Genomic DNA, 18,221 nt, shown 5'->3' on the forward strand with positions numbered 1-18,221 from the left:
CTCAGTGCTGGGACCCCAGTTGTTTACAATATACATTAATGACTTAGAGGAGGGAATTAAATGCAGCATCTCCAAGTTTGCAGATGACACGAAGCTGGGTGGCAGTGTTAGCTGTGAAGAGGATGCTAAGAGGATGCAGGGTGACTTGGATAGGTTAGGTGAGTGGGCAAATTCATGACTGATGCAATTTAATGTGGATAAATGTGAGGTTATCTACTTTGGTGGCAAGAACAGGAAAACAGGTTATTATCTGAATGGTGGCCGGTTAGGAAAAGGGGAGGTGCAACGAGACCTGGGTGTCATTGTACACCAGTCATTGAAGGTGGGCATGCAGGTACAGCAGGCGGTGAAAAAGACGAATGGTATGCTCGCATTCATAGCAAGAAGATTCGAGTACAGGAGCAGGGAGGTACTACTGTAGTTGTACAAGGCCTTGGTGAGACCACACCTGGAGTAATGTGTGCAGCTTTGGTCCCCTAATCTGAGGGAAGACATTCTTGCCATAGAGGGAGTACAAAGAAGGTTCACCAGATTGATTCCTGGGATGGCAGGACTTTCATATGATGAAAGACTGGATTGACTAGGCTTATACTCTCTGGAATTTAGAAGATTGAGGGGGGATCTGATTGAAACGTATAAAATTCTAAAGGGATTGGACAGGCTAGATGCAGCAAGATTGTTCCAGATGTTGGGGAAGTCCAGAACGAGGGGTCACAGTTTGAGGATAAAGGGGAAGCCTTTTAGGACTGAGATGAGGAAAAACTTCTTCACGCAGAGAGTGGTGAATCTGTGGAATTCTCTGCCACAGGAAACAGTTGAGGCCAGTTCATTGGCTATATTTAAGAGGGAGTTAGATATGGCCCTTGTGGCTAAAGGGATCAGGAGGTATGGAGAGAAGGCAGGTACAGGGTTCTGAGTTGGGTGATCAGCCATGACCATACTGAATGGCGGTGCAGGCTCGAAGGGCCGAATGGCCTACTCCTGCACCTTTTTTCTATGTTTCTATGAAAGAGTTAACATTTGAGGAGCATTTGATGGCTCTGTGCCTGTGCTTATTGGAGTTCAGGAGAATGAGGGAGGATCTTACTGAAACCTACTGAATATTGAAAGGCCTAGACAGAGTGGATGTCAAAAGGATGTTTCCTGTAGTGGGAGAGTCTAGGAGCAGAGGGCATAGTGTCATAATAGAAGGACGTCCCTGCAGACAAGAGATGAGAAATGTCTTTTGCCAGAGAGTGGTGAATCTGGAATTCATTGCTACAGACAGCTGTGGAAGCTAGTTAATTGAGTACATTTAAAGCAGAGGTTGATAGGTACTTGATTACTCAGGGCATCAAAGATTACGCGGACAAGACAGTAGAATGGGGTTGAGAGGGAAAATAAATCAGCCAAACTCAATTGCCAAATGGCCTAATTCTGCTCCTGTGTCCTCTGGTAGAACTAGTTGGTACAAACTTCCAGCAGAGGCACTAAAAGGCTTAAGGTACAGAAAGCATCATTTGCATTAACAATCAAGACAACCTGAGGATATGCTGGGTTAGCCCACAAGTGCCTCCACACATTCCAACGCCAACTGGGTTTGCAGAACACAAGCAGCAAAAACAATAAAACAACAACAGCAAAACAAGCCCCTTACCCCCCCCCCCTGCCACAACCTTCACACGGCTACAGACTGTCCACTAGCCCCAGGACAAGCCATCTCTGGGGGTTCGGTGGACTCACAGACACTGGGCCTTTGCCTTCCCCGGTGGACTCACAGACCCCAACGTATCACATTCTACACCTCTACACACCCTCCCCATTAGATTACTGGCAGAGGACAATCAGAAGCTTTCATTTTCAGCTGATGCACGTTCGTTTACTCTCACAAGACACTGGAAATCCAAAGTAGCACACACACTCAAAATGCTGGAGAAACTCAGCAGATCATGCAGCGTCCACGGAGAGGAATAAAGAGCCACAGATATGGCTTGACCTGCCGAGTTTGTCCAGCATTTTGTGTGTGTTGCCCATTTATCCTGCCATCTTTCAATAAGTCTGAGACTATAAGAGGTGTCTGGGCTTGGGAATGAAGTGGCTGCAGCTGGTGATTGTATGTTTCTCTGTTAAACTGAGATCCATTTGATTGTGCAGCATTTCGCACAACTGGTAAAGCTGCACTCTAGGGATAGTCATCCAGTGTCGTGCAAAAGCAGTGTGAATATAATGCCGGGAAACGCAGCAGTAATTTTGTCTGGTCTTATTATTATTGTTCTTTTGTTTTTTTAAATTTGTTCTGCCAGAAGTTCAAAGTCTCAAAAGGCTTTGCACATTATTAGACAGCATTTGAAGTATCAAAGACCTCCCGATGTGTTTGTCAGGTCTGTTTATCAAACGTCTGTGGCCCATTCTGTACCCTTCTCAGGAGAGCAACTATCCAGTCTGTATGTGCTCATATCTTCCTCCTTAATGCGAGCATACTATGTGCTGAATTCTGTGAATTCTGTGGGGATGCTGATGTAGATCTTACAACTGGCATTGTTATAAAACCATAAGACAGGAGTATAATTGGGCCATTCAGCCCATCAAGTCTGCTCTGCCATTCCATCATGGCTGCTATTATCCCTCTCAGCCCCACTCTCCTGCCTGCTCACGATAACCTTTGGCACTTCTACTAATCAAGAACCTATCAACCCCTGATTTAAATATACCCAATAATTTGGCCTCCACAGCCGTCTGTGGCATAGAATTCCACAAATTCACTACCCTCTGGCTAAAGAATTTCCTTCTCATCTCTGTTCTAAAGGGATGGCCTCCTAATCTGAGGCTGTGCCCTCTGATCCTTGACTCTCCCACTATAGGGAACATACTGTCCATGTTGATTCTATCTAGGCTGTTCAATATTGGATAGGTTTCAATGAGATTCCCCTGCCCAATCCCTGATTCTTCTCAACTATCCTTGGCTAAAAAGATGAGCTGCATTGCTGGAGGGCTGGGGAGGGTTCAGGAGCAAAGGTCGGACAGATCTGAAGGTGAGTGTGTGCATTTGGTATTCAGTGAATCATCAAGTCATACAGCCTGGGAGCAGGATGGTGAACCCAGCTAGACCCAGCTCAAACAAGGTCCCCACCTGAGCTAGATCCAGTTGCCCGCATTTGGCCCTCATCCCTCTAAACCGCTCCTATCCATGTACTTGTCCAAATGTCTTTTAAGTGTCACTATTGTACCTGCCCCAACTACTTCCTCTGGCAGTTTGTTTCATAGAAACACCACCCTCTGCATGAAGAAGTCACTCCTCAGGTTGCTTTTTTTTTCTGTTTCAATCTTTTTATTAATTTCAAAATATAGAAACAAAACATAGCAATAATACAAATAGTAGGAGATATATTGTTACATTTAAAAAAAGTAATTGCAAAACCAAATAGTGTAAATTAACAAAGCTCCCAATCATGTAGAACTAACAACGAGGTTGCTTTTTAATCTTTGCCCTCTCACCTTAAACCTGTACCCTCTAGATTTTTGTTCCCTTCCCCTGGAGTAAAAGACTGTGTGCATTTATCACATCTATTCTTCTCATGATTTTATACTTCTCCATAAGATCACCCTCCTCTGCCTCCTGCATCCGAAAGAATAAAGTCCTCCCCTGCCCAGCCCCTGTCAACAATCAGGCCCTCAAGTCCTGGCAACATTCTGGTTCGTCTTCACTGCACACTTTCGGGCATAGTGGTGCCCATCCTATAAGAGAGTGACAAAAATGACACATAATACTCACAATGGAGAGACAAACCCGCCCAAATATCTGTCTTTTGTGTACCCACGCACTCTCCTCCCAGCCTCTTGCCTTAATTGCTTCATCAGATCGCCATGCAATCTCACTCCGATTGTGGAGCTGGTACCATCAGAAGCCAGAAGAATTAGAGATTAAAACGGAACTCCCTTAATGCCACAAATGAAATTTGGAGCATGGATAGAAAACTGCTCAGTGAGACCATGAGAGAGATGTACCGTGTCTATCAAGCGTCATCTGTGCTTGTGTTTTTTTATGCTTGTTATGCTTTTATGTTTAGAGGATTGTAATATTTTCATTTGTAATCCTGCTTCAGAGAATATAATGTTGAATGGTAATTGCCTGCGAACATGGAGATCCTTGTTGCAGCAAGCTTCGAGAATATTCAGACCTGCCGGATATTAAATCCACCTAATCACACTTAGTCTTTAATCATTTAAATAAGACATAATGGATGAATCATCTAAACCTAATTGCTCCCTGCACACATTGGCATTACTTCAAATGAGGTCTGGATTTTGAGTGGTGTGAGGTGGGGGTGAGCTAAATAATTTAAATTATATTGCACAGAATGATATCTGCTAGCTTAATGACTTTTTTGCATTGTCTTCTTTAATTTTAATTTCCAGTCTCTTAAATTCTTGCTTTGTTTGTTGTTCTTTACAGGGTGTTGTTTTGTTACATTTTACACAAGGAAAGCTGCACTTGAGGCTCAGAATGCCCTGCACAATATCAAAACTTTACCGGCGGTGAGTATCACTGATCTTATTGCGAAGTCAGAGCTCAGCTCGACGGTCGGTGCCTGTCTCGTTCAGATTAGAGGAGACCCCAAGGCAGCCCAGAGCTGTATCGGTGACCAACAAAGAAGTCACTTCAGTCAAGTTGCTTGTCCTGGCAAAAGGTTGTAAATGCCATGGGATAGAAGTTAAAATTGAAGAGCATGGAAGGTTGTGAATTGAAACTGTATAAAACACAGAACGCCATTGGCTCCTGATCACTGCACTTCAGAAAAGGTCCTAAAGAGGAAAAGGGATAAAGGAGGAGAAACCTCAGCCACATAGTTGTAGTTGTGGCTCATTATACTAAAGCAGGCATCTCTCCTTAAATCAGCCGCCTTTTGACCAGGATTTGCAATAACCTGTGTGTCTTCATATTAATTTTTCTTTGTGTTCCTGTGGTTTGAGGTTATGCGGTGATGCATTAATGGACGATGTTGCAATGAATCAAATGGAAAGTAACGAACGTGGATTATGAACACATTGGCGGCATGGTAGTGTAGAAGGGTGTCATGGCAGCGTAGTAGTTAGTGTAATGCTTTACGGCACCAGTGATTGGAAGGTTGGTGTTCAATTCCTGCTTGTTGACCATAACGAGTTTGTATATTGTCCCCATGACCATGTGGGTGTCCTCTGGGTGGTCCGGCTTCCTCCCCCATTCCAAAGAGGTATGACTTAGTAAGCTGCGGGCATGCTATGTTGGTGAAGGGAGCATGGCGACACTTGCATGCGGCCCCCAGCACGCCCTCAGATTTTGTTGGCCGTTGACATTTCAATGTATGTTTTAATGTCTGGATGTACACAAATAATACCAATCTTAGATCTTTGGTCAACACGTTCAAAATGCTGGAAGAACTCGGCAGGGTAGGCAGCATCTATGGAGAAAAATAGCTGGTCAATGTTGTGGGCAGACACCTTTCATCAGGTCTCATCAGCTTTGTGTATTGTTCTGGATCTCCAGAATTTCTTGTGTTCTTAAATTTGGTGCCCACTGTGTGGAATTCCAAATAAGCACGTTGAGCACTCAGATTGGGAAGTCCTGTTTAATCAGATCCGTGCTAAAAGCTGGGAGGATTTTTGGGAGGTGGTTTTAACAGTGGAAGAAGAACACACAGGAAGAGTCGTTCAAAATGATAGGACACAAGAGATATTTTAGCCCGTTCTTAGCCTGATTCGCCTTCCTGAATGTGAAATAAAAATGGAAATTGCTGTAAATTCTCAGAACTTGACTTCTGATGAAAAGTCACTGATCTGAAACATCAGTTCTGTTTCTCTCTCTACAGATGTGGCCTGACTCACTTAATATGTCCAGCTTTTTTCACTTTACAGTCAGAATATAAAATATTTTGCTTTTGGATTTCATGGCAGAAGGCATCAGCAGTCATGCTGTTTCCTTCATCAGGCCTGTGAGAACAGAGACTGAGCATAGAAATCTGTAGTTGCAAATGGTACAAAGTAATGCTCAATTCATCCTGCTGTTTGGCAAGCTAAATGCAAATGTAAAATAATTATTCTTTTTTATAATAGAATTAGATTGAATCATGTTCTGAAAACCTATTTTTCCATATTATGCCACTTTTCAAAAATTCAAAATGTTATGTTTTTATTTAATTATTTGCATTCTCTGTATAGAAATAAGTGAAAGTTACACCTTAAACACAAGAGATTCTGCAGATGCTGGAGCTACACACACCAAATGAAGGGTCTTGGCCTGAAGCATCGACTGTTTGCTCCCCTCCATTGATACTGCCCGACTCCCTGAGTTCATCCAGCATTTGTGTGTTTTGCTGAAAATTATATCTGCTTAGTGAGTAAGCAATTGTTAAACCAATTCTATCTAAACATAATCTTGCAGAACTAGTTTTTGGAAAGAGTAAACATTTCTGCTGTTTCAATAGATTTCTGTACTGGCTACACTGCAATATATCAAGAAATTCACTCAATTTGTGTTCAGAATGGATTAGTGTGTTGCCCATGGTATTGTATCAGGAGGTTTCAGATCTAGTGAGCCTTAGTGGTCTAGTTGTGGACCCACTGAATCTCTTCGGGTCATAGCTCAGTTACTCTGGGTAAGTAACTGTAACTCCTTGCCAAGGAGGTCAATTGCAGATCAGTAACCTGTTAAACGTGGCACAGAGCCTGGAGCATTTGTCTCTCTGCATGACACAGAACAGTACAGTACAAGAATAGGCCCACAATGTCAGTGCCAAATTCAACTAAACTCATCTACCTGTACATGATCTATATCCCTCCATTCCCTTCTTGTTCATGTGCCTGTCGAAATGCTTCTTAAACATAGCTATTGTATCTGCTGTCACCATCTTCCCTGGCAGTCAGTTCCAGCCACCTATCCCTCTTGGTACAAAAATAAGTCTCCATGAATTTCCTTCAAACTTCTCACCCCTACCCCACCTTAAGATTATGTATGCACTCCAATATTTCATATTTCCATGCTGGGAAAAGAATTTCGGACTATCTATCCTCTCTATGCCTCTCACAGTTTCTATCAAGTCACCCTTTGGTCTCTGAGAAAACAATCCAAATTTTCCAATCTCTCCACAATTCTAATACACTCAGACCACATATAACGCAACCCCGCATAGAGAAGATTTACATAGTGCTCTACCTCCAAGCGTTATGTGGTCTGTGTGTACTCTGTAATCCAGGCAACATCATGGTGAATCTCTTCTACATTCTCTCCAAGGCCATTACATCCTTCCCGTAATGTGATGACTGCAAATGCACATCATACTCCAGATGTAACCTAATGAAAGTTTTATACAGCTGCAGCATGAAGTCCTGACTTTTATTCTCAGTGTCCTGACTGATAAAGGCAAACATGCTCCATGCCTTCTGTATCACCCTCTCTACTTCTGTGCCACATTTAGGAAGATATAGATTTGTACCCCAAGATCATTTGATATCAATGCTCCAAATTGGTTTGCCATTTACCACAAACTTTCCTCCTACATTTGATCTGCCAAAGTGCAACACTTCACGCCTGTCCATATTAAATTCCATTTGCTATTTTGCACTCTCCACAACTTTGCCAATTTTTCCTGTTGTCTACAAACTTAACTAATTGCCCCACCTACATTTTGTCCAAATAACAGAGGTCCCAGCACTGATCCCTGGTGGAGCACCACTGGACGTAGACCATCAATCGGAATAGCGTTCCTTCACGCTTCGCCTTCTCTAGTCAAGTCAACTTTGAATCCAATCCATCAAGAGCCTACGCGCAGTTAGTCACTACGGCCTCTCTGTATACACCCATAAATAGTTCATTGAGGGAGAGAGTTATCCATCTCCTTACTCTTCTGCATTCACCTTCAAATGTATCCTCAGCTTAATATTTCATCTGGAAGAATTCATGCACTTAACCTAGTTTCTCCACACTTCCAGAGTTGTCCAGATACAACAATTTCTCCTGATTTTTTTTTGCATTTGACAAATGGGGACAATCTTCAGGCAGTGGCCCCTAGGTATGGAGTTTCCATTAAGCAGAAGCACTTCTACTTTTACTCTATACTCTTCAATATTGTTCAATACTCTAAGTCCTTCAATATTTATAAAGGATTGCATTAGGTCACCCCTCTCCTCTCATTTTGAGAGAGAAAGACTCCTCAGCTAGTACACTGAGCTGGGCCCTTTCAGTGGTTGGGCCAACAATCAAAAGGACAGTCCAGGAGGGGGTGCCACTGGGGTGAGAACCTTGCAGCTATTTGAATCGAGACCACCCCAAACCCTCCTGCAGGTTGATCAAAGGGACTGAGAGACTTGTCAGGTTATTCTGATAATCTTCTCCCATGGCATGGAATGTGAACTGTTGCCTATGAAGCTAAAACAAGGTTAGCTTGCTGTGACCCTGCCCTCAGAGTAATGACTGAGAGTTTTAGCTATAAGAGATTGAAGAGGAAAAGAGGTGTGATCAAATTTCTGTAACGCTGTATCGCAGTCTCTACATAGTCTTGCAGAAAGCTGATCAGGGATGTTAGATGGTGTAGATGTAGGTAGACATACAGACGAGATAGATTAGTATTTGGAGAAGGGATCCAAAGTGAAGAACATTTTTGTTGCCCCACTTAGTCAGATCCTCCTTAAAGTTTGGCCTTCCTGGGACAGATTTCTGTCCAGTGGCTAAGATGTTTAATATGTTTGGGAGTATTCTGGAGTTATGTGAATATAGCAGATATTAACTCAAGCAAGAACCAGTCTTCAGTTCTTATTATAAATGTAAATCAGTTCAGGAAGCTTGCAATTAGCATTCATTTTTTATTGTAAATGTCAAGCAGTAAATTGAAGTTAAATGTCCACAGGCTAAGAGATATGATTTGGCAAAATGGAGACCGTAAGATATTTGCATAGGCATGAGTCAAACGTTAAGGCAAAGGGGTTGTATTGATTTGCTTGCATCAAACCAGGCAACATGGGCTAAGTTATTTGCACCATTGTAACTTGAATTCAAACTGGCAGACCAGATGGCCATGCTTGGACGATACGAAGATAGGTAGAGGGGCAGGTAGTTTTGAAGAAACAGGGTGTCTGCAGAAAGACTTAGACAGATTAGGAGAATGGGCAAAGCAGTGGCAGATGGAATATAGTGTTGGGAAGTGCATGATCATGTACTTCTGTGAAGGAATAGAAGCGTAGACTATTTTCTAATCGGGGAGAAAATTCAAAAATCCGAGGTGCAAAGGGACTTGGAGTCCTCGTGCAGGCTTTCCCAAAGGTCAACTTGCAAGTTGAGTCAGCTGTGAGGAAGGTAAATGCAATGTTAGCATTCATTTTGAGAGGACTAGAATATAAAATCAAGGATGTAATGCTGAGGCTTTATGAAGCACTGGTGAGGCCTCACTTGAAGAATTGTGAGCAGTTTTGGGCCCCTTATCAAAGAAAGGATGTGCTGACATTGGAGAGGGTTCAAAGGATGTTCACAAAAATGATTCCAGGAATGAAAGGCTTATCATGTGTGGAGTGTTTGATGGCTCTGGCCCCATACTCGATGGAATTAAGAAGAATGAAGGAGAATCTCATTGAAACCTATTGAATGTTGAAGGGCCTAGATCCAATGAATGTGGATAGGTTGTTCCTATAATGAAGGCGTCTAGGACCAGAGAGCACAGAACAGAGTCCGTTTAGAACTGAGATGAGAAGAAATTTCTTCAGCCTGAGGGTTGTGAATCTGTGGAATTTGTTTCCACAGGCAGCTATGGATGCCAGGTCATTGGGTGTATTTAATGTGGAGGTAGATTGATTCTTGGTAAGTCAGTGTGTGAAATGTCACAAGGAGAGTGCAGTAGAATGGGGTTGAGAGGGAAATGGATCAGCCATGATCAAATGGTGGAGTAGACCTGATGGGCTGAATGGCCTAATTCTGCTTCTATATCTTATGGTCTTGTAGTCTAATACGCAGTCCTTTATTGGCGTCATGTTTTAGTGACATCCTTGGAGGTATATATTAGTATCTAAGGTGGTCCACCATCCTTTCCAGTGAGTTGGCCTGCATTGCTTAGTGCTCGGCTATGAGCAGGCTGAAATTGTGATGCTGTTGGAGGTCTTTCCACCCTTCAGCACCACGCTCCTTCCCTGCTGGCTACCAAACTCATGCTTGATGCCCCAGAACACATAATCCTCAGTAGATCACACTCACAATGCTGGAGGAACTCAGCAGGTCAGGCTGCATCTATGGAGAGGAATAAGGAGTTGATTTCCCAGGTTGAGACCCTTCCTCAGGAAAGCTCTTGGCTGCTGGACTGTGGGCGGCATAGAAAGCGAACTCCTTCAACTGGAATGAGGAGAAATAAAAAGATTTGCTAGATGAAATGATTATGGTTGTTGAGAAATTGGATCCTTAGTAGTTCAATATACACATAATTTGTGTGTGTGTGTGTGTACCTGTGTGAGCCCTTACGCAGAGCCCTAATGTATTGAGCTGCTCAGTTCCTCCAGTAGCTCACATTTTGCTCATTGGTTTTATAATTTATTCAATATTGGTGTTGGTATGCAGCAACCTGGGAGTTTGTATTCAGTAACCCTTTTGTTGGACTGGGTCCATCACCTTCCCTGTGTTAATAGAGTTAGTTCTGGGCTCTGGACCCCTGGCTGCTAAGCTGTAGGTATTATAGAATGCAAATTTCATCAATTTGAATAAGGGGAATTAAAAAGATTTGTTAAGTTAAATGGTTATGGTTAATGAGAATTTGGTACACATTTTAAGAGAATTGTTAATAACAGCTTTTATAGACTGTAGACCAATTAAGCTAATGGTATTTAGAGCTAAACATTATGTGTGAAAAGGAAAGAGATCAAAAGATGCGACAAGCAAGCTGAGCGTTGGAACAATAATCAGTGACAATGCATAAAGCAAATGTTGGGATGTATGTGGATGTCAGTGCTAAACTCTAGTTGTGCCGCTTTGTATGCCATTAATATCTGCACACTTTGAATACTGTGCATGTTATTGGCTGTCAAAGCACGAAACAGAACATACACAAAGATAGAGATTGGTTAATGAGGAGTGGTTGCAAAAAGCCGGCATTTTATCTGAGTGACATTCATGTTGTAGGTGACTGGGCAATTCCCCTGCTAATCGAGCTAGAAGGCAAGTTACTTATGTCAAAATCTCGTCACATACTATGGGCAATACACAAAATGCTTGAGGAACTCAACACGTCAGCCAGCATCTATGAACGGGATTAAACAGTGAATGTTTCGGGCTGAGACCCTTCATCAGGACTAGACACCTTACCAGGGTGTTTCTTTTAGACTCTTGGTTTCTGCAACTTTATTTCAATCTCTCTTTCAGGGCTCTTTATTTCCAGAGATGCTGCCTGATCTGTTCTGTGCTTCCAGTATTTGGTGTTTATGCTTCTTGTGAAAATTCCCTGCTTTTATTGGAGGAAGCTGCTGTGGTTTTAACCACAGGTTCTCTTTCCTCCAGGCTCGCTGTCCAAGTTAGTTGACTCTATATTGGCATTTTTTTTTGTGAGGTTGTGAGATCTATTTTATTTTATCATGTAAGGTCAGTTTATACATTGCGGAGCCTTTGAATCATGAGCGGGTAATGTTGTCATTTACACCCTGTTGAACAGAGGCTTGCAGAGTGACAGTCGAGGTGATGATATTGCAGTTACTTAGGTTTTAAGGAAACTGAGAAATATGGACCGTGATGAGCTGTTTCACACTGTCCAGAGCAATGGAACTGAAGGATATAGTTTGTGCCTGAACTGGGATGAGATACTTAAAAACCAGTGCACAACTAGATAGCCAGAGAAATTTTCCCAGGGTGGAAATGGCTAATACCAGGGGGTATGACTTTAAGGTGATTGGATGGAAGTATGGGGAGGGGGGGATATCAGAGGTATGTTTTTTACACAGAGCGTGATGGGTAACTGGAATGCCCTTTCAGTGGTGCTGCTAGAGACAGATATATTAGGGACATTTAAGAAACTCTTAGATAGGCACATGGGTGGTTGAAAAATTGAGGGCTATATAGGAGGAAAGGGTTAAATTGATCTTACAGTACAGTAAAAGCTTAGTACCACATTGTGGGCCAAGTGGCCTCTACTGTGCTGTAGTGTTCCATGTTCTAGGATCAATGATTGAAAAGTAATATTCCGGAGAAGCTCAGCGGATCAGACAGCTTCAGTGGAGTAAGATGGACTGTTGTTTCAGGTCGAAACCCCTCACTAGTCCAGGTGAAGGCCCTAACTTTCACAGATGCTGTCTGACCCATTGAGTTTCTCCAGCAATACAGATTCCAGCAGTAGTAGTCTTTTGTCTCCTTGTGGGTAATGGTCCTTGGGTGACTGAATGCTAAATCAGCGGAATTCAGTGTCCTGAAGAAAGGGAGTAGAACCAGCCCCAGTGGCAGTTCCTTTTATTGCAAATTAAACAGACCTTTCGAAATTAGCATAGCAGTCACAAAAGGCTAGAAATTTGTCCTCTGTCTGGTGTTCTGAATGTGCAAGGTAGCATCACACGTGCCTTATACACGCTGCCTGAAATTTGGCTCCATTCAATGAGCAAACTGAATTTTTGAAGTGGAATACAACATGCGTACACTTCTGCCTTGTGTGCATAGTGTGTGCAACAGAAGTCTCCACTTTGTTGTAGATTAAATGTAATGTTTAGGAAAACAAGGAACATTGTGCTATGATCTCCAAAACTCTCAGTCACTAGAATTGCCTCAGGAATAAGTCTAATTGATAGAGATTGCCAAAATGAGGTGAGCACACCATTATTGTTGTGGCTTGTGTCTAAGAAGATGAACTGAATGGACTTCTTTTGTCAGTCATTTCCAACGTTCATTTGATTCATGGCCCTTGCAGGGTTTAGCAAATAATGTTTTATGCAGAAACTAGGATTAAATAACCACAAAGCTCCAAGACTAGATAAGGTACCTTTTAAAATGCTTAAGGAATGAAAGGAGAAGATTAATATGTTTTGGCTAATACTTTCCAGAGCTCTATTAAGATTGGAGAAGCGTCTGAGACCTGGAGGACAGCAAATGTAAATGAGTTTCTTTATTCCAAAAGAGAGGAAGCCAGACTCTGATAAATCTAGGCCAGTTAGTATAATATTGAAGATGAGTGAAATTTTAAATGCAGTGGTACACCTTGTTGGATACGAGTATTTAAATAGAGATTATTCAAAGCTACAAGCATTCACTGGGGGAAAGTGGGAGCAAGACTATAACTAAATTAGTGATACAAAGTAATACAATTTAACTGATTTTTAAAAGTGTTTAAGAGTTCCATGGATGACTGAGGAAAGCTTGAGAAACCCACACAAAATGCTGGAGGAACTCAGCAGGTCGGGCAGCATCTGTGGAAAGGAATAAAGAGTTGATGTTTCAGACTGAGACTAGATAACCTGACTTTTGAAAAACTCTGAAATTGTGCAAAACCGTCATTGATGCAATCTCATGACTCAACACACCCAAATTGGTGACCGTGTATCAAGGAAGTAAACTGGAACTGTCCAAATTAATTTCACAACTTGTGTTCCTTCCCGACACCACCCCCCCACCCCACCTTCTTTTTCTGGCTCCTGCTCCCTTCCTTTCCTGTCCTGATAAAGGGTCTCGACCCGAAACATTAACTGTTTAATGCCCTCCATTGATTCTGCCTGACTTGCTGAATTCATCCAACGTTTCCTGGTTTTTCAGCATCTTCAGAATCTCTTGTGTTTTATTTTAATTTCACAGTAGTAGACTTTCGAAGATTTCCATCCTTAATTTTGAAAGCAGTTAACTAGGAGAAATTATGACAATCGTATGACAAAAACTTACCCTGGAGCATCACTGTAGTTTCCATTTCAAAACAAGTAGAATCTGCAATTATAAATAAATTTCCTCATCATGAGCAAAAATTAGGAGATAATTTAAAAACATATAGAAATTCTTAATGGAGAGAATCATCAATTCATAGGGTAGAGTGGAGGAAGAAAAAGTCTTTAACCTACTCAAAATAAAGTTCAATGGGCAGGGAATGTAAGTTCTTGTGATGGGAAATCCGCTGTTTATGACAAAGTCTTCCTGAAGTGGATTTGGTCTTGGTCTCATATGTGAAGGTAAAGTACATTATCCAGGTTCGTTTTCCAAAATTGCTCAGAATCAGGTTTAATATCACCGGCATTAATAATTAATATCACCGACAGTATGTCACGTAATTTGTTGTTTTGCTGCAGCAATACAGTGCAATACATAATAATAACAAATTATAATAAGAAAATATATATATAAATAAATTAAATAAGTGGTGCAAAAAGAGAGCAAAATAAGAACAGAACACTGAGGTGGTGTGCATGGATTCGTTGCCCATTCAGAAGTGCGATAGCAGTGAGGAAGAAGCTGTTTCTGAAATGTTGAGTGTGTGTTTTCAGGCCCCCATACCTTCTCCTTGATGGTCACAGTGAGAAGAAGACGTTAGGGTGATGGGGTTCCTTTAATGATGGATGAGGCATCGTCTTATGAAGAGGTCCCCAGTGCTGGGGAGGCTAGAGCCCATGATGGAGCTGGCTGAGTTTGCAACCTTCTGCAGCTTGTTCCAATCCTGTGCAGTGGTCCCTCCGTACCAGACGGTGATGCAACCAGTTAGAATGGGCGGCACGGTAGCATAGTGGTTAGCACGACGTTTTACAGCAGCAGCGACCCAGGTTCAATTCCCGGCACTGCCTGTAAGGAGTTTGTAGGTTCTCCCTGTGACCATGTGTGTTTCCTCTGGGTGCTCTGGTTTCCTCCCACAGTCCAAAGATGTACCAGTTGAAAGATTAATTGGTCATCGTAAATTGTCCCGTGACTAGGCGAGGGTTAAATCAGGGGTTCCTGGGCAGCGTGGCTTGAAGAGCCAGAGGAGCTTACTCTGCACTGTATCTCAAGAAATAAATAATGATCTCCATGGTACATCTGTTGAAATTCAGCAGTAATCCAAAAACCTCTTGTAGCAATGTGTTCTTTCCTCTGCTGTTTGTGAGCCAACTGTAGCCTTTTTCCTCTTAAAGACATGGAGTAGGAGCAAACAATTCAAAACCTGTGTCTGAACTGAAAAATGCCTTCCTCTGAAGATCTTGGACTCAAAGGGCTAGTTGCTATGTATCCTGTAACAGAGATGTGCAATCTTCTTCATTGTAGCTTGTAGAGTTCTACATCAGAGAAGCAAATCCTTCAGCCCACCACAACCATATCAACCATTTTACTCATTTACCCCCACTAGGTTCATATCCTTCTTAGTTTTGTCTATTTAGGTACACATTTAATTGCCACCTAAGCATATTGACTGTATCTGACAGTACTACTTCTACTGACATCGAGTTTACACTGACCATCAAGCACCTGTTTAACCTAAACTTACTCTCAAACCCATTCTTGTCCTCTCTCATTCTCACCAGCTGCTTCCAGACCACAATACTCACCTGCATACCTCGAACACTTCCCTGTGACCAGTTGACATGCTAAGTTCCCTGTCTTTGGGATGTGTGAGAAAACTCATGCAGTCACAGGGAGAACGTGGAAATTTCACTCAGCACTCAGGGTTGAACCTGGGGCACAGGAGCTTTTAAAAAATATATTTAGTATAAATTTAGTATAAATGCGAAGTTTTGATGAAGACATTACACTGATGATGTGATCTTAGATAGGCTGATCGAAATTTGCAAATCTGAAATTTACACTTGTGTTGGGAAATTTCACTGCTCACATATAAGCTTTTTGTGTGGAATAGAGCATTTGAGACAGACTGTCAAGTTCCAAGATGTGTATAAACTGCAGGGGAAGGAATGAAACGCACAAAATGTTGAAGGATTTCAGTAAGTCAGGCACTATCTATGGAGTGAAATAAACAGTCAACATTTTGAGTTGAGACCCTTCAATAGGACTGGAAAGGAAGGGGATAGAAGTCAGAATAAGAAGGTGGAGGGAAGGGAAGGAGTGATAGGAAATGGGTGGGTGGGGGAGGGGGAATAAAGTAAGAAGCTGGGAGGTGATAGGTGAAAGAGGAAAAGGGCTGAAGAAGAAGGAATCTGATAGGAGAGAACAAAGGAAGAAAGGGAAGGAGGAGGGGCACCAGAGAGAGATGGTAGGTAGGTGAGAAGGGGTGAAAGGAGAACCAGAAATGGGAATGGAAAAAGAGGGAAGGGGGAGAAGGAAGAAATTACTGGGTTAGAGAAATCGATGTTCCTGGCATCAGATTGAAGGCTACACAGAGGAAATATGAGGTGTTGCTCCTCCAAGCTGTGTGCCCTCATCGTGGCAGTCGAGGAGGCCATGGACTGACATGTTGGAATGGGAATGGGAGGTCAGAATGGAAATCCTGACTTTCGTGGTGGATGGAGCAAAGGTGCTCCACGATCTACATGCCGTGTAAATAACTGCATAAAGTGTAAGGGAAGGAAAGAATGAGTATTTATCTGAGGAGAGATAAAGGTTGTAAGACTTGCTGTGCATTGGATCATTACAAACTCTCTGCCTCTGCTCTGAACCCCCATGTGGGCATTGACCCCATTTAATCAACATGCTGCAATAACCCCCACACAAGTAGGTACAGTGGTTAAAATACTTAGGCTGATCTACTTGCAAATGATCTTCTTTAAGATATTCTGTATACCCAGTGTGTGGAATCCATTGTTTCTGATTCATGTAATTATTGATCTGAATAACCACAAAATAATTTACTGGCAAGAATGCATCTTATTTCCCAGACTTGATTTTAATTTGAAAAGGCAACATTTTGAGAATTGATCTGGATGATTATTTAAATGCAAGGAATTCAATTTTATGCCGCAGAGACAAAGTTGTTTGTTTGACATGGCACTAGGCTCACAAATACAATTAGGTATTCAACACAGATTTCCAACCAACTGGCAACTTAATGGGTCTTTATTTTTCTGAGGAAATAATTGTGCGTCTCACTGTAATGCTGCTGCATTTATACACAAGAAATGGAAAGCAGCTCACATTGTTTCCTCTGTTGTAAAACATTATCTTAATTGGGTGCTTGACTGAAAGTCTTTATGCAGGAAGACAAGAGCAGATATAGAAGCATGGGATACAAGGACTGTAGTTAATGGTTCTGTGTCATAAAGCTCGCTCTTTATAAAGTCAAACATGGGGCATGGAATTTAGATAGGATTTTAATTAGCTATTAGCATAGGACTTATGACCAATCTAATGACACAGAGTAGTTGCAAGATGGCTTATGAGCACATTCTCTGGCTTGAAATCGATCATCTATTACAAAACTTTTTTTTCAAACAGAGCCCATTGTTCCTGTAATATCTTTTCTAGAGCTTTCTGTCTGTGACCCCCACTACATTCATGAATTCATTAAACGATATAGTCAAAGAGCACGTAAGGAAGCCAATTGAGCCAGCATAAACTCTAGCAAAGTTATCCAAGGAGCCTGCTAACTCCTCCTTTTTACTTCGTAGAGACCTGCAGCTTTATCAGAAATATTTATCCAAAGCCTTTTGAAAGGTACTATTGAATTACCTTCCAGTGTTCAATCAGCATCGTGTTCCAAATCACAACAATCCAATGATAACACAAGCCTACACTTACTCTTAGAGTTATACAACAGGCCCATCTTGTCCACGTCAACCAAGTTGTCTACATGAGCAAGTCCTGTAATTGACCCATATACCTCTGGACCTTTCCTTTCCGTATACCCATCTAAATATCTTTAATACTTAATTGTACCACCTCTACCTTGTTACTATAACGCTCTTAAATAGTTCCCTAGTGCGATAAGATAGACTCATGACATCACAATCTATCTCGTTATGATCTTGCACTTTATTGTTTACCTGCTCTGTATTTTGTTTGTAGCAGTTACACTTTATCCTGCATTGTTACTGTTTTCTTTGGTCTACCTCAGTGCACTGTGTAATGATCTGATCTGTATGAAGACGAGCTCTTCATGGGAGAATAATAAACCAATACCCACCACTCTGTATGGAAAGTATCCCCTCAGAACCTTTCAAACCTTTCCTCTCTCACCTAAATCTTCACATATCTGAGGTCCCAGGTTCAATCCCTGGCATCTCTGGGCTGGTTACCAATAATTTAGGGGTGGCACAGTAGACTAATGGTTAGCACAATGGTTAACGGCACCAGCAATCACCAGGCGGGGTTCAATTTCCGCCACTGTCTTTAAGGAATTTATACATTCTCCGTGTGACCA

The 18,221-nt window shown here is 42.0% G+C and overlaps 1 protein-coding gene across 16 annotated transcripts in view; it reads left to right on the forward strand.

Moving 5' to 3' along the window:
* celf2 (cugbp, Elav-like family member 2) overlaps positions 1–18,221 on the forward strand; it is an 809,970-nt gene that overhangs the window by 632,541 nt on the left and 159,208 nt on the right. For all 16 annotated transcript variants that reach the window (XM_072241427.1, XM_072241413.1, XM_072241419.1 and 13 more), the window contains one exon: positions 4,433–4,515. In XM_072241427.1, the coding sequence (XP_072097528.1) occupies positions 4,433–4,515 (83 nt within the window). The remainder of the gene's footprint in view (positions 1–4,432; positions 4,516–18,221) is intronic.

The sequence above is a fragment of the Mobula birostris genome, chromosome 23 (genome assembly GCF_030028105.1).
Source record: "Mobula birostris isolate sMobBir1 chromosome 23, sMobBir1.hap1, whole genome shotgun sequence".
NCBI classification, from domain to species: Eukaryota; Metazoa; Chordata; class Chondrichthyes; order Myliobatiformes; family Myliobatidae; genus Mobula; species Mobula birostris.